Below are 27,282 nucleotides of genomic sequence, written 5' to 3' on the forward strand. Positions count from 1 at the left end.
CACCATGGCTACAGCAGGTGGGGGAGGGCTGAGGGAATGAAATACTAAAGGATTCAGCAAAATCGGCTTAGGTCCGAGTGGCTAGGGGGACGTTTCCGTTTTCTGCTCTGAATCAATCAGTTGAGCTAATGTAAGCCTCTGACGTGCAGAAATGCCCTATGGAAATGCGAGATAGAATCAAGTGATCGCTGATTAAGCTGGCTAATAGACAGGACAATGCCCTGCCTAGTGAGTATTTCTTTGTGGGGGACACAACAGCAATTTTAACCATGACACTTAAAAGGATAAAACTTGTAGGAAGCAGGAAAAATTACAGAACTGTTAGCTTGAAAGTAGGTTTTAAAAAACATGGAAGCATAGTAGTAGTGGTAAAGTCAGGCATTTTGTCTACCAGAAGTGATTACTGCATAAACAGACAGCAAAAAGCCAGAGGTCAATCCTGATCTCACTACAGTATCATTAAGCACCAACTGGTTCAGAGAAATAATAGATTTTGCAAGTAACAACCTACTTGGTTACCTAACCAAGTAATTACCTACAAAATGTATTCCTCTCTGAACCAGTCTGTATGGTGCCACCCTGCCCTGCCTTCTACCCAACTTCAGACTAACACGATTCACTATCTCTTTGTAGTATCATTGGAGACCTTCACATGGTAAAAGCTATGGTAGGGGGCCATGTTTCATGGTAGCACACATACTATATTGTTCAGCATTTTCCCATTACTTCCCCCATCCACAGATTTCAAGACCCCTTTCAACAAAGCTGGGAGGATATTGTTTCCCCAGTTTACAGAAGTTATTTGACTTGGCCAGTCACAGACAAAGTAGGAGAACCAGGAATGTAATACAGGCTGGTTTCCCAACCATTATCCTATCCCTGAGAAACTTATACTGCTTCCTGCTAGGAGGTCCACAGTACACAAATTCACCATTATTTTCATGTTCTAGGCATTTGAGTAGGGACATACCAAAGAAATTCCCTAGCTCTAATATGGAAACATTTCAAAAAAGGTCTTAGGATGTGACACAGAGGCACAAAAGGCAACTGAAACGCATTTTGCCCACAAAGCTTTTTAAAGATAATCCACTGCAATTTTTTTGAGAATAAAGACTAAAGCTATCATCATGCTGTCAGCCCCTCATCTGACCATGGGCATATATCTTACATATCTTATGGTTGCACTGTTTTGCCTGCATCTGATTTAGTACCCAATCCAACAAATTCTTACCAGCATGCATAATCCTACTGACTCCACTAAGACTGCTCACTTGCATCAGTTTTGCTGCTTTTGAAGTTAGTCAAAACTCACAGAGACTTTAACAGCGGGACAGCCTTAAAACAAGGTTAAGGAAGAGAAGCTCATCGAAAGTTTGAAGCAGTGTTGCCACTCAAATAATAGTGACAAGAGAGTTTTTAATAGAGATTTCCACTCTATCAAACCCAATTAGACATTTGATTGCTGTATTCTCAGAGAAGGACTTTCAGTTCCGATGTATACCTGCCCCACTTGTAAGGCAAAGCCCAAGCTCAGTTATCTTTGGGGGGCAGGGGGCGGGAAAGGAGAAAGAGACCTTGTTACACCTTTGATCTGTAGAATTAGTAAAGATGTCATATAGTTCATTACATAAAGTTGGTTAAAAGGAAGAAATGGCCTGAAAGCCAAAGTTTGTGTGGTTCTGTATAAGATTATATATTCTCATATCCACTCAATATTTTTTGGAGGAAGTGGAAAATCTTTTAACTAGCAGAAAGACAGATTTCTAGACAGTTCTGTTTAGCTCTTAATATGCTGTATTAAGATTTTAGTCCAGATTTTGCCTTATTTTAAGATGATTAAAAAAAAAAAAATCAAGCTGTTTTGTCAACATCTAGAACAGCATTTTTGAGCATTAAAGATTCAGATACATTTTTACAGCAACTAAGCTTCCAAAAGTTCATTTTATATTGAAGAATTTTTTCATAAAGATCTTTTAAGCATATACTTAGTAGCTTAGTATTTGAAATAATCTCTATGACAAGGACTAGGGCTTGCCAGATCATGGAACTTGGGGCTCCATTAACTAACGGCTTGTGGGGCTTATTCAACAAACTGAAGTTTGCATAATAACTTCACAGCACCCCAAGGTGGGTTAGATGCATCATGGGACAAGAGGAGAAAGTGGTAAAAAAGCTTGCATCACAAACTGAAAGGAATCCAACTAATGTGCTAGCAGGTGGAAAGAAAAGTAGGACCTCATTGCACAGGGGCAGGCAGTTATTTTGGGTGAAGGGCCCCTTACCGATTTTTGCCAAGCCATCAAGGGCTGCCTAACAGACAGCCAGGGATAGATGAATATTAATTTTCTAAATTTTTTTTAGGAGCCCTGTGGGCTGGATAGAATGGCCTGGTGGGCCACATCCGGCTTGCAGGCCACATTTTGCACACCTGTCCTAGCATTTTTCTCAACCTGTTTTTGCCTTTTAATCTGTTAGACTTGTGACTCCAATGTTAAAAGCCCACAGCTGTACTGCATGATTTTGCAATGCCCTCCCCCCATTGTCAGTTTTATACCAATAGTGATATCAAGTCATAATTTATGGATTACCTGAGTAGCAAAGGCCTAAAAGCTCTGGCTGGGAGGGAAGCCCTTGGTCCTAGTCCACTTAAAAGCCTAATTCTGCTCCTCTAAGAGTGTTCTCCCAAGAAGCTTGGAGTTGAAAATTATGGGTAATTTCTTAACACCAGCAGTTAGTTCAAAGTTGATTCATGTTGTGAAGCATTCCTTTAAAAGCTCTTGTTTTAACATAAGTCTGGATATTCTTATTATGCATTATACTTTTCATCGTGCTCAACATTTGGCCTTACTGTTGCCCTATGGCAGGTATTGATGCTAATTGTGCCTAGTTTGAAAACCCTTCTTTTTATAAGTTATGAATGTGCCACTTTTAAATTTAATTGGAAGTCCCCTTTTCATTCTAATATACAGGAAGATGGATAGATGCCACTCAGGTAAAACACAGATCAGTCTTGATTTGTGTCACTGAGCATCAGTAGCTTTTTATCAAGGAGTAACTCATTTCAGAGGAGTCAAAATAACATACTCTAATTAATGTACCTACTTTTTTGGCATTCTACAACAGAAAGTAAAACTCAAAAGACTAGTTTTATACAGGAAGAGACTTGCTTTACACCAGTTGTAGAAAAACCCTAATAGTTATCTTATAGACATAGCTCTATCTTTTGTAATGTAATTTCTTAAAGCATTCAGTCCAAAGGACTATGCCCTAGAATTTGTGAAGACGACTAACCTTTCAGCCCTCTGCAAAGAAGTCAGAATGTACATAAATGCAATTTTTTTTCAGTTTGCAAAGTACTTTGGGTAATCTGCTCTCATTCATTTTCAGTAATGTTTATCCCTGAACATAAATGGCAGTAATTCCAATTTGCATAACTATTTAATTGAAGATCTTTTAGCAAAAAATGCAATGATTTTCACTTTAGAGACTGCCATTGTCTCCAGACAGAACCAGTAGGATTGACTGCCTGTTGCCATCAAGATGTTTTAAATGGTAAGTAGGAGTTCATGTCATCCACCATCTAGCTACCACAGCCATTTGAAAATCACCAAAAAAAACTGTGAGTTACTAATAAATCCTGTGAATGGTGCAAATCAATGCAGATTCTTTTTTTCTCCCTTACCATACATAGCTCCTTTATACAGACCTACTGCTAAAAACTAGCACAAGCAAATTCAATAATCAGAACCATGGTTTAGGCTCAGATTAGGGTCACCAGGTCCACCTGACTAGATTAAATCTCCATACAAATCTAAAAAACGTGAGTTACTAAAACGTCAACTGTGGGAGTCTGAATGTTGTTCCTGATGAAAAGGATTTGTTAACTTTGGTAAAAGACAAAAGGTTAGGAAGCTGGATTTGAGCCAAAAGTTGTTTTTATCCCAAGAAAAATTAAAACTTCAGAGCAAACAACTTACTTTGTTATTAAAGATCATTGCACATTATAGAAACATTTTGGTTCCAAGGAGAATTAGTCTCAAGTTAAGCAGCCATTTAAAAGCGTTGTTCTTTGTTATAATCAGTGCCTTGCAGTTTGGCTAAGTTGTACTCTAATACTTTGTCACCTGCAACTTTGCTACAATTTTTGTTGCAATAAATTATTCCTCAAAATAAAAAATGTAGCTTTGTAAAATGCTTTGAACAAAGGTTAGATCAAAATTACTGGCATGGCAAAATATGGAATCATCATGAATTCCTAGGCATTCCTGAAAGTACTTTGAGTCCCTTTGTTATAACCTCATGTAAGTAACTGCTGCAGCAACAGTCATGGGAATTCAGAAAAGTTAGCTGTCTTAAAACCTGGCAAATGGGTTCTGCAGAAATCATATTTCCTTCTACTCCCGGAATAATGGGTACATTTTTCTCTGCTGCACCTTAAGCCATCTAAAAATATGGGCAACTTGATCTGATTTATGAATAGTAAAGTGATCATGAAGCCACAAGTCACACTATTAAGAAATTAAAACTAAGAAAGAGTAGATGCAACTGGTCATTTCAAATTTGTTAACATTGAAGTTTATATATCGGAGAAAGATGACCAAATGCAGGTTAATCTTAGCCAGAAATCGCACAAAGAGTAGATATCTACTTCTAGAATTAAACCACTAGTGTGAAGCACACCAACATTACAGAAGAAAGAAGTTATGAAAAGTCAGTCAGTGTTTAAGGAATTTTTATTAAAGCAAGAATTTTATAATCCAAATTACGTTTCTTTGCTCAGCTATCAATTCCACTGTCAACTAAAACAGTGGTGATATTCTGAGCTTTTCCACAGTAAAGAATTACAAAATTAAAGAAAGGAATGCTTTAAATTTTGTACTGTGCTGAAAATTCTTTTCCCCCGGGTTTATAAAACATTAATTTGTATTTTTTATTTTACTATTTTTTTTAAATTTTAAATCAATAGGTAATCTAGGACTAGCATTAGTTTTGCTAGTCCTGGCATTTGCTCTGTACATAAGCTTCCAAGTTTCCTTTCTTTTTTTTATTTATTTTATATTTTGCAATGTTTTTTCTCAATATTTAATAGTTTTTCCATGTTTAGATTATTTTTTCTTCAGTGAAGCGAAGTTCTAGTTTGTAGTCCCAGATCTTTCTGCAAATGAAAACAATATTACTCGCTTTTACATGTGAAAATGTAACTTGCATTATTTTTATATCCTTTTATGGCATCAATTAATACCCTGAAGGCTTTTAGGCACTGAATTGTACCACCATAGCCAGTTTGATTCCAACTCCTTCCTATTTTATACAGCAGGCCACAGTCTCCTTCTGAGACCACTATAAACCAGGAAATCACAGCAAAGCTTACTAACAATTCCCAAATACAAAGTACTTAAAATATTGTAGGGCTATACAAATCAACATAGCCAGTTCAGGCTGTAAGCTGGGGAAAGCAGTGTTGGCAGAAGTACTATGCTGTTCATAGTCACAGAAGAAAAACTGATATCTAATGACAGCAATAGCTGAGTATCAAGTTGGACTAACTTGTAAAAATGGAAAAAGACCAATAATAATGGAAAAATTCCCAGAAGAGCTCCAAGTCATAGATTCATAGACTGTAGAGTCAGAAGGGACCCTGAAGGATCATTGTGTCTGATCCCCTGCCCCCGACAGGAAAAAGACCAAGTTCAGATGGCCCCAGTCAGGTGCCTATCTAGCCTCCTCTTGAAGACCTCCAAGTTAGGTGATAGTACCACTTCTCCCTTGGCAGCCCGTTCCAGATTCTGACCACCCTTACTGTGAAAAATTTCTTCCTAATGTCTAACCTGAATCTACTCTCCACTAGTTTCTACCCATTATTCCTAGTTACTCCAAGGGGTGCCCTGGTAAATCGTGCATCTCCAACTCTGTTGTCCTCCCTTGATAAACTTATAGGCTGCTACAAGGTCTCCCCTCAGACATCTCTTGTGAAGGCTGAAGAGATCCAGATCCCTCAACCTCCCCACATAGGGTCTTGCACAGAGGCCACTAATCATGCAAGTGGCCCTCCTCTGGACCCTCTTGATTCTCCACATCCGTCTTGAAGTGCGGTTCCCAGAACTGGACACAGTACTCTGACTGTGGCCTGACCAGTGCCGCACAGAGGGGGAGCGTTACCTCCCTCGATTTGTTGGTCTGCTAATGCATGATAAGCTGTGATTGGCTTTGTTACACTGCCAGCTCATGTTCCTCTTGGAGTCAACTAAGTCCACCCAATTTAAGTGAGGGCAAGCTTTCTAGGATATTACCAAATTATGCATCCTTTCTTTTTTCAGCTACTACATTTGACAAAAAGTTACAAGAATTTATTTTGCACGGAACTCACATATTAAACACTTGGAACCCCAGCAGGGTTATTAACTGCTTTCTGAGCAGCCTCTTTAGCTTGGTGGGCTTGTAGTACGGCTACAGCTTCATCAACCTGATAGAATCAAACAGTCATTAGTCAAAGACCATGCTTTAATTATTTCAATAAATTTACACCAGGGGTGTCAATATCAACCTGCCCCTGTAGGCTGTATCTGAACTGCTAGGTTTCCAATGGGTGGAGCTATCAGCAGCATCCATGCATGCAGTGGGCCAAGCTGCCACAGGGTAAATGGAGACAAGGGTGAGTAGGGCTGTGTTGGCACATACTTTTGCTCATCCCCCTGCGGCCAGGGGCTTTGTACAAACATCCTATGAGGTTTTGTAGCCCCAGGTTTTGTAGTGGGCTCGGCCCCCCAAATTTCCTGACCCAGAGGGAACAAGTTTGTGGGCTTTAGGTTTGATACATCCAAGTCAGACGAGACAGCAGCTAAATCACACACAAATGCAAAATCTTGACTTACCTTCGAACGAAGAGACTCAGGAGACTCAAGCATGTGGAGGAGCTCAGAGTTGTCAATCTCCAACAACATACCGGTGATTTTACCCGCCAGGGTAGGGTGCATGGATTGAATAAGTGGAAACAGCCGTTCACCTAGAAAATATTAAAACTTTGCAGTTGACCATAAATATTAAATTTAGTTTCCCCCAGCGCTAAACACAGCTCTAAAATTTGTTAAGCTCTCTCTGAAGATTTGAATAAATTCTTCAAAAATCTTTACATTTTCAAATGTTCCCAAACGCTCAATATACTGAAACCCCCCCAAACAAACCTTCCTAAACACAACTGTATAAAAACCAAGTAGCTTTTGATGCAATTAGCAACCAAGCTTACATAAAGAGAAGTCAAGGACGCAAGAGTGTTTTCAGGAAAAGAATGGCCTTCTGACACCTTAAATTACATCAGCTTAGTCCTTTAGCATAGTGAAACACACCAAAATAAAATTATGGCTTGGGTATAAGTGCTGTCAACCGTCTTATCTTAACTTCCTTTGTCTCACTCTTGCTAATCAATACCACTTTTCCAGGGAACAAGGTACCCTCCTGTAGCTGCTCCTGTTGGAAGATAAACTGGTTGCCAGTCAAACACCACAAGATGAAAGACAGCAAATAACTCCTTTGTTTTAATGATTAGTCATGCTACATTTTCTTATGCAACTTTCAAAACATTTTTGTAAGTGATCAGAAGTGCATAGTTTTAGAAGAGCCAAAGGATATTTAATTTCTACTATAGGGCAGCCAACAGAGTGAGATAGTATATACATACATACCTAACATCTGCTTTTGTTCTTGTGGAGGAGCAGAAGCCAACATGGAAGCAGTCAATGGTTCCTGACCTTGCACATGGACAGCCGGCTGCAAGTAAACGTATACCATTATACTTTAATGTTAAGAATCTAACACAACTATCTACAACTTAAAATGTGCAATTTTTATACCTCAACAACCTAGTCATATTTTTGACAGGTAAGCTGACATATTTATAGGGGAAAACCATGTCCAAGTCATTATGCTGGTGAGAGATGAGTGATACTGGAGGCTCATTAGTGTTTAGTCAACTCACTAAGGATCATAATTTATATAAGGGAAAACAGGCTGACGGTTTAATCACCATGCACAGAATAATATCCTCCCCTAAGTACGCTTGAAATATATTTTAAACCTCAAAGTTTACACCCATAGTTGCTACAGTCAGGTAGCAAATTCTGGATTATTGGGTGTAACTTATCCAGCAAAACCGCAACAGGAAGATTCAAAACAATGTAACAACAGAATAAGTGGCAAGCTGGTCCCAACATTTTAGAAGTATGAAAATATGGCCCATTAAGGCAACCTGTGACTTTAATGACCCAGTGATGACAGCAACACCTTAATTATGATACAGATTTGGAAAAAAAGCTTTACACAGCAAAAATATTACTTGGCTCCCATAAAAGGCTACATACCTGCTGCATAGCAACCTGCGGCTGTGTGTTAAGATGCTGCTGAGGGTTACGAACACCAGCAGCATACTTGTACTGTGGAACTGTGCGCACAGCAGGAGTGGCTGCAGTAGCTGCTGCTGCAGGACGTGGACCCATCGTCTGTGTTGATGTATTAGCTGGAAAGATGGTATGATTTTATATGTAAACAATTCCATTTCTATAAAGCTTACACTTAATGCAAGTTGGTTAAATGGTCACAGAATTGAGACTATTGAATACTAATTTTATTATTATTACGATTCACAGGAACTTGCTTAAAAAAAGTGGCAGTAAAAATCACCTGCAAGTTCAAAACCAAGCCTGTCAGGTATTCAATTTTCCCATAATTTTGCTTTCAACTTGCTTTTGTTATGCACAATGAAAAATACTGGTTACAGAAAATACTTGAATTTTATTTCACTACCACCACCACCACAACTTCACTCGTTTCCACATTCTGCACTTGCTGGTGCTAGCTATGCATGTTGTATATGTGATGACAGCCAAACACAAAGTAAGACCACAACAATGCATTAACAGCTAACACCACAGGCTTTCTCAGTACAGCAAAAGCTTTGTTATCTGGCACCCATGGGGAATGAGGGATGCCAGATAACAAAATATAACTGAGAGGCCTGAAGAGGGGTTTTTGCCTGTTTGGACCGCTGCCCCTCCTGCCGCATCACCGCCTCTCCCCCCCCAGATCCCAAGCAGGCTGCTATGCCCTGGGCTTCAGGGACTCAGCAGCACAGACTGCTTTGCCCCGGGGCCATGGTGGGTCAGCACTTCTGGTTTCACTTTTACCTTACAAGCTGGCATGCCGGTTAGTAGAGCATGCCGACTTGTAAGATACCGGATAACACAGCTTGTACTATATATTATTTTCTAGGTGACCTACTGCTGCAACTACCACATGCATATTACAGATTCAAGCAGGAGGACAAGGTTGTCCATGCAACATTTTAAACAAATGGTCCTCATTATGAAAGTGCACAGAATAAACTAATGGTGTAAAAAACTTGGGGATTAAATAATTAAGACTACATAAGGATTGACTAAAGAAACGGAAAAAGTAAGTTAAGAGTGGAAAGAAATGTAAAGCTCTCTCCTAGATAGTACAGGTCAGCCTCAATAGTGTGGTCTTGACAGGGGTACATTCGAGAACAAGAGCAGATAACAAGTCACTCATTACTTCTTCACTAGCAGGGGAGAAACAGTTAAAGTATGATATGAATTACAGCCAAAAGACAAGAAACAGGATCAAAGAGCAGAAATCATCTGAACTTTCTAATCCATCCTGGATATTGTTGAAGCATACTGTATTGTGGTCATTAGAAAACCAGAAAAGGGAGATAAGCACCATTAGCTAGCTTCAAACACTCTTTTGAAAGCTTATTCAAGTGCCAGCAAAAACTCTGCAAGTGTGACAACTGAGTTATGCACGTAACTGAAGAGGGATGCTGATGTAGTACTACAGAGGAATGGACACTTAAAAAAACAAAACAAAACCCTGAAACTCACCAACACGTTGTGCTGACATGACTCGTGGAACTTGTGAAGAAGCTGGTCTCATGGTACTAAACGGTGGTCTGGGAGCTGCTGGGCGGATAGCACCAGGCATGTTCTGGAAAGCTGTATGTAAAACATTAATATTTTGATTGGATTACAGATAACTTAGTGACAACGAAAGGTTATTCTTTTCTTTTCTCTTGTAGTGCTCTTATGGCACTACCCACAATATTCCAGGTAAAGAAGTGGAGAATTAATTTCTTTGGTAATTGACATTCAATCTTGAGAATTTAGGGCAAAGCTGGTAAGCACGTTTTGCTGGGTTTAATGACAGCAATTTAAGCTTGCAAATTATTATAAACAAGAGAAGGACCTTAAATTATCACTAATATGCATCTAAATGCAAACAGGACTAACAACTAGTGTACAACTTTTCTACCAACTACTTGTCAAGAACAATACATATGTCCAAGTTAGCACCATCTAGATAACTCTTCATTAAAACAAAGTATTCCAATTAACGCTCCCTTATTTAGAAGAGCAACAAAAGAAACTACTTACGATGAGGTCTGGCACCCTGAGCAGTCCAGCGAGGACTTGGTCTGAGTTGAGCAAGTTGGCTAGTAGGATAGTATGCAGCACGGTTCTGGGTCTGTCAAGAAATATAAATTAAAGTTTCTGCTTCATTCTTGTATACCCAAGTACTTTCTATGAACCTTCTTATGTTTCAGAAAAATCCGATCTCGAGTTTATTCAGTATTTGAGCCAGAAACACTCTAAAACATATCACCGAGCTTGCTTTTAAAAATCTTCACAGGCTGCATTTAGTCCAGCACCAACACAACACTGCATGTATTCCATTTAGTTACATTTACTGCTGAATCTAAGCAGAATCTACACACTGTGAAGAACATTTGTATACATACCTGTGGGATAGCTGCCATGAAATATCCTGAAGGAGGTGCTGGTTGGTAGGGGTTGATTACAGGATTGGGTACTGCTCTTACACTTGCCATTCTCTGCATATACTGGTTGGTGAGATGAGCCTGGCGTTCCTCTTTACGTTGAGCTAGAGCTACATATAATGGCTTAGTGGCCACAATTCTGCCATTCATTTCTGTGACTGCTTTGGTGGCTTCTTCTGGTGAAGAAAAGCATACAAACCCAAACCCTTTGCTGCGACCACCTTCCATCATGACCTGTCAAAACAAAGCGCAGTTTTAAAACAAACTTGGGGCATGAAACATTATTTGGTAATGACATCACCTAGATTCAAAGTACATAAATAATATTTCAGACCATCTAAAACATACTGCTTAAATTCCGAGATGCAAGAATAAACTCAATGGCAATACTACTAAGGAAATAGCGTCCCGCCCCAGTTTAGTGCAATTAATCATTTCGATCTAACTTAGTTTTAATACGAAGTCAGATCATCAACTCCAACCTTATATGGAGGAACACCCAATTAAAAAGTTATTTTGATCATCATTGCTGAATATAACGGCTCTGCCAGCTTCCATACCTACACTGCAAACGGCAAACAATAATGTATTTGTTTTCAGTCAGTTGGTTCATCTAATAACAAGCTAATTTTCCAGTGATTCAAGTGAAATCAATCTTATTAGATGGTAACAGTAAAAATACATCATTACATGGAATTTTCTTTTAAAATTAAATGTTATCATTTCCTGTCGATATCTGGACAGGCTGATTTCTGAATCTTATGTGGTTGATTAGTGTGTTTTATTATCCATGATGCACAAAAAAACAAGTAAATGACAGTACATGCAGAGGTTCATAAATACGAATGTAATAAACCAGACGTTTATGTCTGTATTATTTTTTTTAAAGTACCCTGAAAAGAAGTGCATGTACCATAAACTATTTAAACTGCTATTATAACATAACATCCAGAAAATTATATGACTGCATTTAAAACCTTGGCAACTGATTTTTACCAATGCCAATACTCATATTTAATTACAGCAGTATTTATGGGCTGCTAAGCCATATCTCCACTTCTTATGCTTGCCAGCCAAAGAACTGAATCTCACCATCTCCTCTTGGTTGACACATCCCAACTTTTCTCACTACAAATATAGTAGTTCCAAAGCTTACCCTACCTTTGCACTTGTGATTGTGCCAAATGGAGAAAATTCTTTTCGCAGACGCTCATCATCAATCCCATCATCAAGATTTTTCACATAAAGGTTTACTCCCTTAAAAAAAAAAATTATTATTCTGAAAGTAGGCAAACTAGCTGAGTTAAAAAGATTACGTAAAATAAGCTTGCGCATTCAATTTAAAAATAACCTGATATCTGGTGATCCTGTCCTGCTTCATTTGTTCAAATTTGCGCTTGAGCTCTGTTTGCCTTTCCACTTTTTTCTGGGCCCGGCCAACATAGATTTGCTTTCCATTGAGCTCTTTCCCATTCATCTCATCCACAGCCTTCAAAAATTAAACACAAAGGGTTGCTAACACTGTCTCTCTGTTGCTAATGAATAAAGTTTAAATGCATATAAATAAAGCCACCAACAAAAAAAAAGCTAAAGAAAGCTCCAATATGGGTAGAATCAAAGCCACCCTCAACACTTTCAGAACCATATTTTATTAAACTCTTAGATGTTCTTTGATGAACATATGGGTCATTTATTTAGCAAATACAAATCCACGGAGCCAAACAATAGCCTCCTCATTAACTGAGTTCAAAGTTATTAAACCGTCTCTTAGTTTGTAAAGAGAACACTCAATGTGCAACATTGTTTGTGTCTCTCCACAAGACCACAATGGGTTAAGCACTGAGGCCCAGCAGCAGAGGTGCTTGGCCTGTCCTGAACCTGTTTAGAGACCACTCTCACCATGTTAATTAAAAGACAGGAAGTTGACAAGTGGGGTTTGTCACAAAGAACTTATTTGTGACTTCCCATGTTTCCCATTCCTTGATCCAAACAATATCTGCAGACAGATCCTGACCTGGGAGGTCACAAGGAAAGGGGTCCTTGGGTGAATTAAACATATCATCATAAGGTGGTAGGTGAGATACAGCATGAAGTTTCAATCAGCTTTCAAGTTATCATCAACATATGGGTTAAAGAAAAATTATAAGGAAACAGAAATACAGCACTCTATTCTTGTAAAATGTAGTATATTCAAAAGAACACTAAAGATATCCAGAAGAAGCCATGTCTTTGGCCCCCTTTTTTTTTTTTTGGGGGGGGGGGAGGGGAATATCACTGCTTGCAAAGAAAAGCAAACTAAAGGGAGATTATGGGTTTAAGTATCAACAATTTAAGTCTCATCTTTCCTTGTCAAAAATGACAGCTAGCATTACCGTAGTTTGAAAATTTGAGGGGAAAAAACCTCTTCTTGTTCCCCATTTGGTATCAAGTACATTTGATGGCACATAGTACAATACATTCCCCTTATTTCTCCTGTCTTTCAGACAAAGCAGTAAATTACTTTAAAATATGAGAAATGGACTGTAAAACCACAAAAAACAAGGGCATTCAGGGGTGCAGGTAACAAAATATTGTTTTCACAACTGTAAACATTGAGTTTACTGAGTCTTCCTTACAAGCAATCTCTAGCACAGGCACATTCCACAAATTAAAAAAAAAAAAAAATTACTGGATTACACTTTCACAAGTGAGAGCTATTTTATACTCATTTACCCAATATTCTGAAATCTCTTGCCTATTTCGCAAATACACTATATATGAAAGAATCACATTCTACAGGAATTTACACCTAAAACAGCAGCAGACAAATAACTTAACTAGGAATACATAGAAATCAAAATGTTCTAGGCTTAAAAAGCGAGGATTTATTCTAATCTATTGGCTATATGTTTTTATTGGTGACAACTGAGGGAAAGCACATTTAGTTCATTGTTTTGATTTGTTCTTTTCTGTTTAGTTTGTCTTCTTAATGCAAGGCATCTAACTGCCACTAAACCAATGCATCAAAACCACCTATTCCAAAAATGGAAACTGTGAAGCATGCTGCCCTCAGACAAATACCCATGTAAAGGGCAAGGTTACATAGTTACTCTTCAGAGTAAAAGCCACATTAAAGTTGTTACTGCTGTCCTATTTTTATATCCAATGTACACAAATTTACAATCTACGAGGCTTTATCTAATTTCAACACTGCAGGGCCCATCAGAGATGATTTTTTTCACCTTGCACATCAACAGTAGTAGATCCTACATAAGATCAAATTATGCCCTGTTTATTCACCAAGAAGTGTACAGGTACAGCTGTGAACTGCAACTGTAGTTCAAAGAACTGCTGAAATAAGCAACAGAGAATGGAGTTTTGAGGTCACTTGTCATAGCTGTGCTGGTTCTACAAAGCAAAAAGAAATTAAATACGACAATTTTTTTTGTTGTTAAAACAATCAAATAAGGCCGTGTATACACCAGATGTTTTTCTTGAGGAACTACCATTCTAAATTATCTTCAAAGCACAATGCTTTTCTCTGCCTACCTGTCAGAGCTCCATATGGCTCTTAAGTATACTGATATAACATATCTGCTACCTTTATGGCCAGTGTGTTAGTTCAGGATCAGCTGAACCGACAGAATCAGCTATTTTAGCAATCTTCTTGAACTTTTCCATAAAGAAGTGTGCTCTTGACTTCAGACCATTATTCCAAGTGAGAAAAAGAATGCTACATGAAGATGCAGGGTATCTGCTGATTCCCAACATGCTTTTATATGAAGCTCAAACATAATCCTTGTTGAATATGGAAATCTCCAGAGAATGCAAAAATATTAATATTCAAGACTCAAAAAATTATCTCCCAAAATGATACATTAAAAGGAAAAAAAGCTCCTGCTCAAACTTACTTTCTGGGCATCTTCATGTCTTTCAAAACTAACAAAGCCAAAGCCTTTGGATTTTCCACTCTCATCGGTCATAACTTTCACACTTAAGGCAGGCCCTGAAAAAACCCCAAAAAGCACACAATATTTATTCTGTACATAGATTTGGTCTTCTGTTCCATTTGGAAGGGAACAGAAGTCTTAGTGCTACTTGAAAGAAGTCATTATTATGAAAACGCCAGCAGAAGCATTATTTCCTAATTAATACCATGGGATGTTACAAAATACACACTCCAGTTGAAGTTCCGGATTTCCCATAAAAAGCTATTTTAACTAAATTATTTTTACGTTTAGAATACAGGTTTCTTAGATGTTTATTATAATAAAGAGAAATAGCTTGTTCCAAAGAATTTACTGTCTTTTTTATTAGTTTGCATTCAAATATAGCATATATTTCATCAGCGATATCACAAAAATCAAATAGTTTTTAAACGTACCGGTTCCTCCCTTAAAGGATAGTGGAACATATCTCTACAGTTCTCAGGATCAGAACCTATAACCAACTTCTGCATCAGCAGGGATCTCCATAAATCATCCCAGAAGTGCCCCCCCAGAGTGGCTCTTTTATAATGTTTTCATTTCAGTGCTCGCCCCCCCTCATGCCACACCTGATTGGTGGAGAGGCCCTGCTGGCTGGACCACTTGCAGCTGTTTTAAATATGTTGCAGTTGTCACGTTCCCAGTGATCAGCGGCAAACAGCCCAGCTGCAGGGCCCCTCCACCAATCGGGAGGGGCAAGCGTTCCAACATGATTTAGAGATCCCTATGCATCGGTACTTAATTCATGGTTTACTGATACCCAACATATTGCATGCAAGACTAATTTCCTGTGACTATACGGAATGTGAACAGTTAAAGCGAAGCTGACAATTACAGTGAAGTTTTGTCAGCAGCATGTTACTGCCTCAGCATTGCTGCCCAACGGTCAGTAAAGGTTTGGGTCTAGTAAAAAAAAATTAAAAGATTCTTGGCTAAAATTTTTCAAATACAGGTGCCTAAACATTTCATGTTTCAACACTACATTAAATGTAATACTTGAAGTAGCCCCACTTCCTATGGAAATGGACTGGAGCTCTGCATTTCTGAAAATAACTTGATACTGAGACCAAACTTTACTTGACTGATGGTGGCAGTAAAATTTAACATGAAAAAAATATTTTATAAAGAATTTAACTGATAACACCCTAAGAATTTACTAACTTTAATGGGCTTTACTTTATTTCCACAATATATTTGTACCAGAAACTGATTTAGTAACACCCCAATTCATGGTTGCCTGATCCTTCCCATTAAAGCAACTGAAAGTCAAAAACTGAAATTTTTCTCACTAAGTTTCTGACTCATTTTGAACCATTCAGCCAAAATGGGTCAACCATTTGAGAGAATGAAGTTAAAGTAAAATACGCTGTCTTGGCCACATTAAAAACTTCTGGCAAGCTTTCCAGTCAAAATCTCTAAAGCCCCATTCTTTGCAGCAAGGATTCGAGATGTTGCAAAGTCACAGTTTGTGTGAAGGATGCATCTTCCCACTTCCCCCCTCCCCCGCATCTCTACAAAATACATCCAAATCTGTTTAAAATTACAAGCCTGAAGGGAAAAAAAGGTTCACATAGGCTCCCTAACATATTTCAGAAATCAAATTCCTGAAAAAGTGTTCGCCTACAATACACATGCTCCAGCCTAGGGCCAAGCAGGCACCTGTAAAGTCAGTTGTAGGCTGCTATGGCTTGTCCACGTTCAGGCAACTGAGAAACTACTTCCTGGCTCTCAGCTCTGAAAAACACTTGTGCTGGACTCACACAAATGTGGAATAGGTAGTGCTAAGTCAAATGCAAAGGGAACAAGAGCTATAATGTAACCGATTTAGATCAGAAACAACAGGAGTCAAGCTAAGACTGGAAGGAAGAGCAAGGCAATGGCAACCGACAGAGCAATGAGGTATACTAGTGGTCAGAAAGACAGGGTGGAACACAATCTGTAGTAAATGGAGAACTGTGAATAGAAAAGAAAGAGAACTGGAACAAAGGTAGAGCGAGGGGGCTAGGACAACAGGTATCACACTTGGGAAAAATGAGGAGAGTCTGTGCCCACTATAGTACAATGTCATCCAAAGCCTGTAGTTCACCTTTTCAAAGTGACAACATGTGTATGCACCATGAACTACTATCTGAAGGCATTGTCCCTTCTGTATGACATATAGCGTTAATAGCACATAGTCATCCATATAAAACAGAACTAGAATTTCAAGTTTTGGATACTTGGCTCTGTCTCTTACAAGGTTTGCCAGATGTTTTCTTCTGTAATTAGTAGTTATAGCTTAATAATACAGCATAATAGAATATAGGTTAATAGTGTGCATTTCGTTATGTTTAAGGTTTTAACATTGCTCACTAAAAGCAATACACCAGATGAATTACTAAGCAATAGAGCACCAATATACAGATCTGAATCCATAAGCAGCGTTGGTGATAAAGATAGAACTTAACATTTGTCACTGATATTGTGGATAAAGTTTTACACATTTCCATATTTAAATTCAGCTGGCAAACAACTTGAGAAGAACTGCATAGGCATACCATGCAAACAAGGGAAATGCAACAAATCCACCAAGATTGCCTATATATAAAATTTAGCATGAAAGTTTTAAGACATTACCAAACTTGCCAAAGAGTTCCTTAAGTCTTTCATCATCCATGTCTTCTCCAAAATTTTTGATGTAAACATTAGTAAATTCCTTAGCTCTAGCTCCAAGTTCTGCCTCACGTTCTTTACGAGATTTAAACCTTCCAACAAACCTAGTTTCAGGAAAACAAATAAATGTTTATGTAAAATAAATCTTTGTGTATTCAAGATTTTACCTCTATCATATAAGCCAAAACTGTGCCAGAGAAATATTTGATTATGATTTTTTCTTAAGTGCAGTCCTTCTCACTACATGATAGTAAGCAAGAAGCTCCCAGATGAAAGATAACTTTATTGGAAAAACAATTACTCTGATCCTGACTATCTTAATCTATTTACCACAGTTACTATGATAAACAACCCTCCTAGCAGCTTGATGAGGTTTTAATTTTTATTGGTCAAGTTTAACTTTTCCTCACAAGTAATCAACCGGGAAAGTCTTAGATGATTGTTACAACAGTCTAACTTCAGCCTTTTGTGCTGTACTGACAAGGTCTGTAGCATTAAAGCATTGTTTCCACATTGCCTCTCTAAAAGTCCATCCTACCACTCTTAAACAAAAGCTGGCAAGACAGGGTTTGTTTTTACAAGTCAGCAGCCAATACCACCAAATGGTCAGTCATTACTGTCAAGGGTGGAATGTGCTCTTTCAAGAGAGCCTTCTCTCTACCCCAAGGAACCATTTTGGTATGGTAACTACTCACAAAGCTGCATTTGTGACTCTAAATTTTAGCTATCTGATTTTGTATAAAGCTGAGTAACCTGCAAAGCTGTCCCAGTGGATACAACACAGATGTGTAAAGTGACTCCACATATTTTGGGGAATGTTGATGACTTGACCTGATGTGTAGTTATATCTGGATATTAATGTTGATGATGCAAGGTACTGCAGCAATCTATACTGTAAGATCAACTGTTTAATCCACTTTAAAAGATGCAGCTTAAAATAGAATTTTGAAGAAAAGAGTTTTTATGGTGGACTAAACCAGGTTAAAATGAAAGGCCTTCAAGCTAATAATTACTAGTGGAACTGTTAGGCTAGTTAAAGTGTAAGTAGAGAAGGAACTGCTATTAAGAAAAAAACACCACAGCATATCTATTAAATAGTTTTGTACTATGGGGCATTTTTTAATTGAACCATTTGGGAAGTGATACACAGTCTCTTCTACAAAGAGAGATACATGCCTCTATAGCACCCAGGGAGGCTCTGTTCTACACTCCTCTTCTATGCAAAAAATTTAGATGTTAACAGGAAAAGAAAATTTGCCCTGAAGAGTACTGTCGATGCTGATTTTCTATTATCCATATTTTCCCAAGACACCACTCCTCTTCTCTAACCCAAAGATTATTACATAGTCATGCTTGTTGGACACATTGGTTTTACAAGTAAACTGCTAAGAACACCCTAACATTTAAACATCATTTGCAATACATTCAGGTTCCACTCGCCTAGGAAGCAAGAACCCAAGGGTCAAATGAGAACTTCTGCTACATCTTGAATGCAGATTCTAATAGCTTAAACTGTTCTTCACTGATGCAAGCACAAGAGTCTGGTGTATTTAAAATGTTTATCCAATATGTAGCAGTAGCAATTTAAAAGCACCCTAAGTGGAAAATAATTATTTGCAGCATTTAAATAAAAACAAATGAAACTGAATACATTATAAAACAAAAAGAAACAAGGAACACTGTTTACATCCTAATTCCCAATACCCTAGCTATACTATCATCTCAAAACACAAAACTAAAGCTGATTTCCTTGTTAAGATCCCATTTTATCCACATTTTTCAGATTCTTCTTGCCATCAGTGTATGTAATCAACATCTTAAAGTACTACATCAACAGATTTTTTTAACTAATCTCTGTAAAATAAGCAACATATTTCAAATTATATGCCTTTTCTAGGTGTACATCAAGGTCCCAGAGCAGACTGAATTTCAGTCTGTCAAGAAGCCCCAAATATCTATTTATGTACTTACACTTTGCGGTCATTAAGCAGCATACCATTCATTTTTTCAATAGCTCTTTCAGCAGCTTCTTGCGTCTCAAAATGTACAAATCCATAGCCCTTAGATCCATTTTCATCACAAACCACCTATTAAAGAAGAGAGTCTGTTGTAAGGCTTGTGAAATAGCTCAACTGTGGTTTTGCTGTTTCTGACATCACATCATTGTGTACACCAGTTATTTTCCACTTACCTTACAAGAGAGGATGTTTCCAAAAGCAGAAAATGTATCATACAAAGCTTTATTATCAATGGATTTATCCAAGTTTTTGATGAAAATGTTTCCAACACCACTTTTGCGTAGAGATGGATCACGCTGAGACCACATAATGCGCACCGGCTTGCCCTTAATGACATCAAAGTTCATGGTATCCAAAGCTCGTTCAGCTGGAAAAGATGCACTAATGTTAGTAAGAAGTGCTAAGTTATTATCTTAATAGACATAATAATCCTACTTTAAAAGTTCATTAATCCTTTCCATAATTTAATCCAGTAGAAATTTATTCAATTCTCACCCAACACTAAAATATAACTTAAATATTGCAACAACAAAAAATGTATGGATATTAAAATTAAATTTTAAGTTTCCTCTATTTTAACCCCATTTTGCCAGAGAAGACACAAATAGGCTGGTTGAGTGGCAGAACTCTCTCTACTCCTGGAACAATCATGATCAGAAAATGGAAGAAAAGAACATATCAGTGGGTGACAATTATGGTCAAGTCTATGCTAAGGAAGGTTTGGCCACTATAGTAGAAGTTGGCAATGTTTTTGGCCAGAGTGCCAAGAACACTGCAACTGTGATCCATGTCGTTGGCTTGGTGTGCCAGGGGCAGGTGGTGGGGGAGTTGCAAGAGCCCTGATCCTTGTCATTGGCAGCGGTTGCATACACATGTCCAGTAGAATTGACGGGGGGGGGGGGCGGCCCAGTAGTGGTGTTGCATTCCTCCGGCCCCTTTCCCACCATGCACCCACTGCTGCCAAAGCCCGGCCAGGGGCTCTGGACCCTGGTGCTGGCTGCACACACACCCAAGATGCATGTGCAGCTGATGCTGCAACATAGTTGGTGCCAGGTTCTAGATCATGATTCAGCTATTTGCAGCCTCCTGGCTTCCTGCCACAGCTGGCCCAGGCTCTGTGGGCAGCTGCTGTCTGCCATGGAACCTGTCTTGCTTGCACCCAGCCCAGCTGCAGTGTGCTGAACAAAATGGCTTCACATGCCATGCTCTGGCATGTGTGCTGGGGGCTGCCCACCCCTGCACTGTAGCTATGCCAGCAAACCCTAACATAGATACAGTTTATATAAATCAAAATGAAAACAAAACTTTTGCTGGGATAAGATTACTCCAGTTGCCTGAGCAAACAACTTGTCTAACTGAAGCACTTATATGCTACTGTCTTCTACTGGCAAAAGCCCTCATGTAAAGTATCACCAACACCAAAACATCTATACCATCTCCCTATACTGAAAACCTGTGTAGTGCAGGCCAAGACTGTTTTGTTTCTGCAGCAGTTTCATGTACCCTCTGAGTGCCAAAATAGGTACTTGTAATGGCCTTGCAGGGGGACTGAGTAGTGAGAATGTAGAAGTAATACTACTTCTAATATTGCAGTAACTTAGCAACAGATTTTGCATGTTGCAAAGCTTTAATTCATTAGCACAGATTTTTGTGCTTCTAAAATATTCGTTTTGACTGAAAAGTTTGTGTCTTCTACAATTCCACGCATAAACTGTTCCTACAGTTTCTGGAAAACATCTGAGCTGCATTAAGAGGCAAATGAAATGCACTACTTTACAGAGTAGTTAAAAACTAGTCTGTTCAGAACTTCAGGACTAGCTTTTTTCAAAGAAAACTTGGAATTTAATTTCTAGAAAAACCTCTACTTAAAAACAGACACATCAGAAATGTTCTTCAGTTTCCATAGCATAATACTTCACAGTAGTAACATGGCAAGACATAACAGGCATATAGGTAGCAAGTCACTGAGAATGTGTTTAAGCAAGATATGGGCAAGGTTCTGAGTTACAGTGGATATAGACTTATGGTCTTCTGGACTAGTTTCACATCCATGCCTATATATGTCTGGAGGGGCAGATTAAACAAGAACACTGTTAAATGCCTGAAACCACACCCAGAGGACACCGTAAGTTACATTATTTATGTGCAGAACAGAACATCACAAAAACAACTGCATAACTATACCAAGTTATTTCTCAGTCCTAAATTACTGTTTGCTTCCAGCACCAAAGTCACATCAAGCTTCTCTTTTTAACCTATGAACCCTTACACACTTTAACGTTTTTTCAAAGCATTCTTCATTGCCATTGTCATGCACAAAGATAACAGGACTTACTAATGAATCAAATGTAGTCAATATATTATAACCAAATGGTTACAGTTTGTTTTCACAACAAAAAAAGAAAAACTTTCAATCATTTCAAGTGGTATACTGGGAAAGTGTTAATTGAAAGCCAGGAACATACTGACAGACCAGTTTTAAAAAACAAAAAACAAACCCTGCTCCTGCTGACTTTACTTTCTGTCAAAAAAAAAAAAAAAATCACAACATTTATTGTCAACTATTTAATGGAAATAAATTTAATCTGGAAAACCTAACAAAATGAATGTTGCCCAGATTGCTAATATCCTGAGCACTTTTATACTGCTGAATTAGCCAAGTAGTTAAGATTTTTCTGACCTTTAAAACTTTGTTTTTAACAATTTCGTATTAAAATGGTGAAAGGGAGAAAGTGCATATCCACCCCACAAAGGGCCTGGGCATGAAAACATTCATTACTAAACAAACTACCATTACAGCTAGAGATTAAGACTTCCTCCTTTTATGCCCTTCAAGAGTCACACTTAGCTGGCCATTTTTCACCAGGAAGAGAACCTCCTCAATGACTATGTGATCCCAAGTAGACTATGTTCTGTTGTAACGTGAAGTGGCCCCACTGAAGAAAGACATGTGCTTAGACATGAAGTGCAAGAGGTGAGAGGCACTGTCAAAAAAAGACCTGGCATCTCCTTCAGGGTCACCATTTTGGCATGGCCCAGCAAGAACCTGACCAGGCTGATTACACTTTCCTCAGCTGCTTGGTAGAGGACAGAGAAAGCTTTACATGTGGGAGAAATCCATGTCCCATTCAGCAAAGATAATGGGGGGGAGGGGGAAGGCAGGTGGCTGCAGCCAGGGCAGTCAAGGGAGGTATGTAAGTTTTCTTCACCTCCTTCTCACAGAAGAAAGGGGCAGGCCACTGATGTCTTTGGGCTACCAGAGGTCAGGTTACCATGATATAAATAAAATGTTTATATCCTGGCTCTTATCCTTCTTTCTATTTTGTTTTTAGATTCCATGTGAACCTTGAGGTGTCTTTATACAGAAAATGTATTGTACCCTAGAAATAACTAGTATTATTTTCTTTTCATATACACCAATTGTGTGTGTGCATTGCACTTACTATAAAAGGGTTGAGGAGAATAGACAAATTCAGTTAGTGCCACCTCCAAGAGTCTAAAAATCTAATGTTACCATCCAATAATTGATAGCCAAATGAAAATGACAGGAATCAATATAGTTCTTACTGGATCAGTGTTTAAACAACTACCATAAACCAAAGGAAATTAAAATTTGGATAAATTAGTTTGGATGCTTATCTTGCTAGGATACTTTGACCTTAGCCAACTTCCTGTCCCTGGGGCAGAGGGCTGAACTTGATGATCTTCAAGGTCCCTTCCAGCCCCAACATCTATCTATGAAATCTAGAACTGCCTAGTAATTGCAGCAAACCAAAAATAATTTCATGACTCCAAGGAGCAGACACAAGATTTGTTTTCTTCTTTTCTTCAGTGTTTTTTATGCCTCAATTCCCCAAACATTCCTAGACAACCCCTGACCTATTCCTCCTAGGAAGTGTCCACACTTCCCTTTACAAGCATGCTACATACCTCAATATAACAACATTCATTGAAGTTAAAATGGTGCAAATTCCTTGCATGTAAAATACAAATGCTTTTGCCCATCACACACCTGGTCTGCAGAGCCAACACTAGAATCACAAGCCCTCTCCCCTTCAGACATTTTTGATGCAGAGTTTAAATTAACTGCAATTTAAAAAACAAACAAACAATGAACCTTTAACACTTTTTTCACCTGTGAAACCACTTGGTTTAAATGGAGACCAAAAACACTACAATCAAACTAGGTATCAGTCAGTGACCCACCTCGTTTTGCATCTTAAATGCAACTAGCAAAACTGACAGCCTTGAACACATCATTTTAACTTGTTTTCCATGAAGGACTGCACCTTTGTTTTCAAGACAATAACATTCAGTAGTTAACGTATTACTAAATGGCCACACCTACTAAGTTTACCCATGTTACACATTTGCTGATTCTGCTTAAGCTTCTATTGAATGAGTCACCAGTTCCCATTTTAGTTGCAAGTGAGCTGGACAGTCAACTTCATAACCGACTATACTGTACCATACATAATGTTAACATGGAATACACCCCCCCCTTTTTTTTTCCCTACAGGTGAAAAGAAAGTTGAAGGACGTACATATAGAAGTGTCTATTTATATGAAAAACTTCTGTGGAACATAATCAATGTATAAATCTTCTTGGCAAAAAAAAAAAACCAGACAACAAAACCACCTGTATTTGTTCAAAATTGTTTCATTTATACTGATCAGACATCAAGACAACCTGGCTTGTCACATCCTTGCTAACACTATCTCAATCATCAGGCAAGGTGTGGAAATACTTGCATACTTTAGGAAGCTGTCATCAGGCTTAATTAGTGTTTAGAAAGAGCTTTGAGATTTCTGGTTTGTAGGTGCTCTACATATGAAACTTGATTTTAAAGACTACCATTCTAAAAACCCTGACTAATCACTAGCTGTTAATGAAATAAATATGACAAGATTTTAAAATGTAGTTAAGTTAAAATGAGAAAGGCATGCCACTCACAATTAAAATAAAAAAAACCCAAACTAATACTGAAGTAGGAGTCAAGAATGGCATCTGTGCCTCAATTTTAGGCCTGTAAACAGAGTTATTATCTACAAAATTCTTCCACAAATATCACTTTTGGCAGCATTTGCAAATACGTTGAGAATTTTTATTTTAAAAAGTTACCAGATACAGTTTAAGGATATTTTAAGCACTGCCTCTACTGATGGGACTAGAATAGAAAAGAAAGTTTAGAACTGCTTTTTTTTTACACTGTTCTGGCTGGAAGGTGTTTTTAACCAACATAATTGCACTACTAAACAAAGACTAAATACAGTAAATACGCAAGGGACTTCATATCCCCCAAAAGCCTGAAAATAATTCCAATTCTTGAAACAATACGATATAGGTTATCCACCCCTAAAATGCCAAAAGGGTAGCTGTTGACAAGAACAAGCAGCTCTACATTAGGAAAACATCCAACTGAAACTCAAGTGTTAGCTACACTCCCCAATTAAATATCCACCACAATCCTGTCCCAAAAGTGATAGGATCATCCACTTCAAAATACTAGGCCACTATTTCAGTTCTAAATCAGAGAAGAATGGTGTTTGAAAAATGTCCAACTTCTGCCCCAATATTATCATCAGAAGCAAGGTTTGTTTGGGACTATCTTTTTTTGGACCCACAATTTTCTTTTAGTTGGGAAAGAACTTGGATAAGCTTTCAGGTACAAAAGTGCCCTTCCTCAGATCTGGGGAAAAAAAAGCAGATAAAGCCTAGAAAGACCACGGAAAATAACGACTTGTCTTTAACTCCATTTAATGTAAATGAAAACAGGCATCTGAAGAAATGGACCTGTGAAGCAAAGAGAAGTTACCAGAAGCAGTTACAAGCTAAATAAAGGGCAGTTGAAATAAACTTATTTATGTAAAAGAACAAGACCATTCTAAGACCTTACTAATTTGTGATACTGTCCAATACACCAAGAATTATTTTGATTCAACACCGTTTTTCCCTTCTAAGATTTGACTAGAGTGTAACTCTCAATGAAGTGAGCTTGAGTTCATGAAAATTCAATACATCTTAGTCTGTAAGGTGCATATTTACCCTGCCTTCTGACCTACGTCTTTCAGTGTAACCTAATTACAGTTTCATATTTGTTTTATTAGCAGTTAGGAACTAGCTACTCTTTTAAAAGAGGTGGTCCCGAAAGTCTTGCATTTGTTAGAAGTTTAACATTTAAGCCCTCACATTCTGTGTACTAGTTAAATAAAATTAAAAGCTCCCTGATGTAGAAGAAAATTGAGAAGAGACTAAAAGGGCTGTAGCTCAGATCTAGTAAATGTAGTTGCTGGTGAATTTTATTACATACCTATAAATGCCAATACAGCCAAGAGAACTCTGGTCTTTACTGTGCAGACAGTAAAATGAACGTAAATTCTAGCTTAATTTCAGCATAAAACTTATACTGAAATTCAGCTAATCCAAATGTCAGATGATTTGGAAGCCAAGTGTCTCCTTTCTTAATTTTTCCCAAAACATAGCCACAGATGGTTAGCCATTTCCCAGATCAGCCGTTTCCCAAACCCTGCTTTAGCTGAGCTCTGAAGTTTGCACACAAGATTTGAAACTTAAAAGGGAGTCATCCATACACCAAAACTCTCAACGAAAACCCTGCCTGGCATATTCCCGTCTCAACTCCTACTTACAAACCCATGGGGAAAAAAAAACATTCCTGATGCGACATAACCTGACTGCGATACAATGACATGAACTTCTGTGGATGCTGTAAGAGCTCATTATTGAGCAATTCACCGGGAGGACTAAGCACAGTGTCATAATGCCACCCCGGAGATGAGGCACAACCCCAGTGCCTAAATCAGTTCAGCAGGAAAGTCCTGCCTGACAGGCTTAGGAGTCGGGGGATGCCCAGATTTCCAAGGGTGGCCCTCTCCAGGCCTCCTTCCTCCCTGCACTCACGTCCCCCAGGCCGCTCACAGAGGTGGCGTCACCCCAGGAACCCAGGCCCACACGCACCGACCTGCAGGGACCCCGTTGGGGCTTAGTTCGGCATCTCGCTTTCGATTCCCGGCAAGCGCATGAGGAAGCACCTGCCCCCCCCCGCCCCCGCCTCCCGCGCCACGAGGCGCAGCAGCCCCAGGCCGCGTGGGGCCGGCCCGGAAACCCAACCCCGGCCAGGCCCTGCAGCAGGCCAGAGCCGTGGCGGGGGAGGGGAACATGGCTCCCGCCCGGCCCAGCCCAGCGCGGCGCTCACCGTCGGCGGGCTGCTGGAAGTTGACGTAGGCGTAGCCCAGCGAGCGGCGGGTGATCATGTCCCGGCAGACGCGGATGGAGAGGATGGGCCCGGCGGGGCTGAACTTCTCGTACAGCATGGCCTCAGTGACGTCGGGGTGCAGGTCCCCCACGTAGAGCGAGGCCATGGGGTAGCTAGGCGCGCTGGGGTTCATGCTGCCGCCGGCTCCCGCACCAAGGGCTGCGCTGCGGCGGCGGCGGCCGTCGGCGGGTTCGAAACTTAACGGCTGCGCGAGTCCGGATCCGGGTCGTGGCCTGGCGGGCGGCTCCTCTCGGCTGCGCTGGGTCCGGAGCTTCGCTTCACCGGTGGTTTCGTATCGCCCCGGCCGGTTGCGGGCGGAGGGACGGGGTTTCTTTTTTTTTTTTTTTTTCCTTTTTTTTTTTAAAGGGTTTTTTTTTTTTAAGGATTTTTGGGGGGGTTTTGCCTTTTTTTTTTAAGGATTTTTTTTTAGTAAGAAATGGTGCGGCGTGTCCGGAGCACACGCACTGCGCACACAGCACCGACGGCGGCCGGGGGACAAGGGGGAGGCCGCCGCCCCGGCCGGGCTC

General features: G+C 39.2%; 1 protein-coding gene across 2 annotated transcripts; it reads right to left on the reverse strand.

Moving 5' to 3' along the window:
* Positions 1-4,715: 4,715 nt before the first annotated feature.
* PABPC1 (poly(A) binding protein cytoplasmic 1) lies at positions 4,716-27,264 on the reverse strand. 2 transcript variants are annotated; one of them, XM_019551352.1, is made up of 15 exons: positions 26,696-27,264; positions 19,655-19,848; positions 19,435-19,550; positions 17,437-17,567; positions 14,737-14,831; positions 12,198-12,335; positions 12,008-12,103; positions 10,808-11,080; positions 10,443-10,533; positions 9,894-10,004; positions 8,355-8,509; positions 7,680-7,764; positions 6,873-7,003; positions 6,368-6,463; positions 4,716-5,155 (listed from the first exon to the last, which is right to left on the reverse strand). In XM_019551352.1, exons 1-14 carry the CDS (start codon positions 26,886-26,888, stop codon positions 6,371-6,373), a joined length of 1,902 nt encoding a protein of 633 aa, XP_019406897.1. In that variant the 5' UTR covers positions 26,889-27,264; the 3' UTR covers positions 4,716-5,155; positions 6,368-6,370. The 2 variants fall into 2 exon arrangements, with proteins under 2 accessions (XP_019406897.1, XP_019406893.1); XM_019551348.1 differs by having other exon boundaries at positions 17,428-17,567.
* Between the last annotated feature and the right edge of the window lie 18 nt (positions 27,265-27,282).

This window comes from Crocodylus porosus, unplaced genomic scaffold (assembly GCF_001723895.1).
Source record: "Crocodylus porosus isolate Cpor-Errol unplaced genomic scaffold, CroPor_comp1, whole genome shotgun sequence".
Taxonomy (NCBI): Eukaryota; Metazoa; Chordata; order Crocodylia; family Crocodylidae; genus Crocodylus; species Crocodylus porosus.

Excerpts from the sequence above, each read along its gene's own strand:
- PABPC1 (XM_019551348.1), bottom strand. The coding sequence starts at position 26,888 with ATGAACCCCAGCGCGCCTAGCTACCCCATGGCCTCGCTCTACGTGGGG. Across the intron at positions 19,551-19,654 it reads GAAACATCCTCTCTTGTAAG|GTGGTTTGTGATGAAAATGG; the intron begins GTAAGTGGAAAA and ends CTTCTTTAATAG. Across the intron at positions 8,510-9,893 it reads CATGTCAGCACAACGTGTTG|CTAATACATCAACACAGACG; the intron begins GTGAGTTTCAGG and ends CCATCTTTCCAG.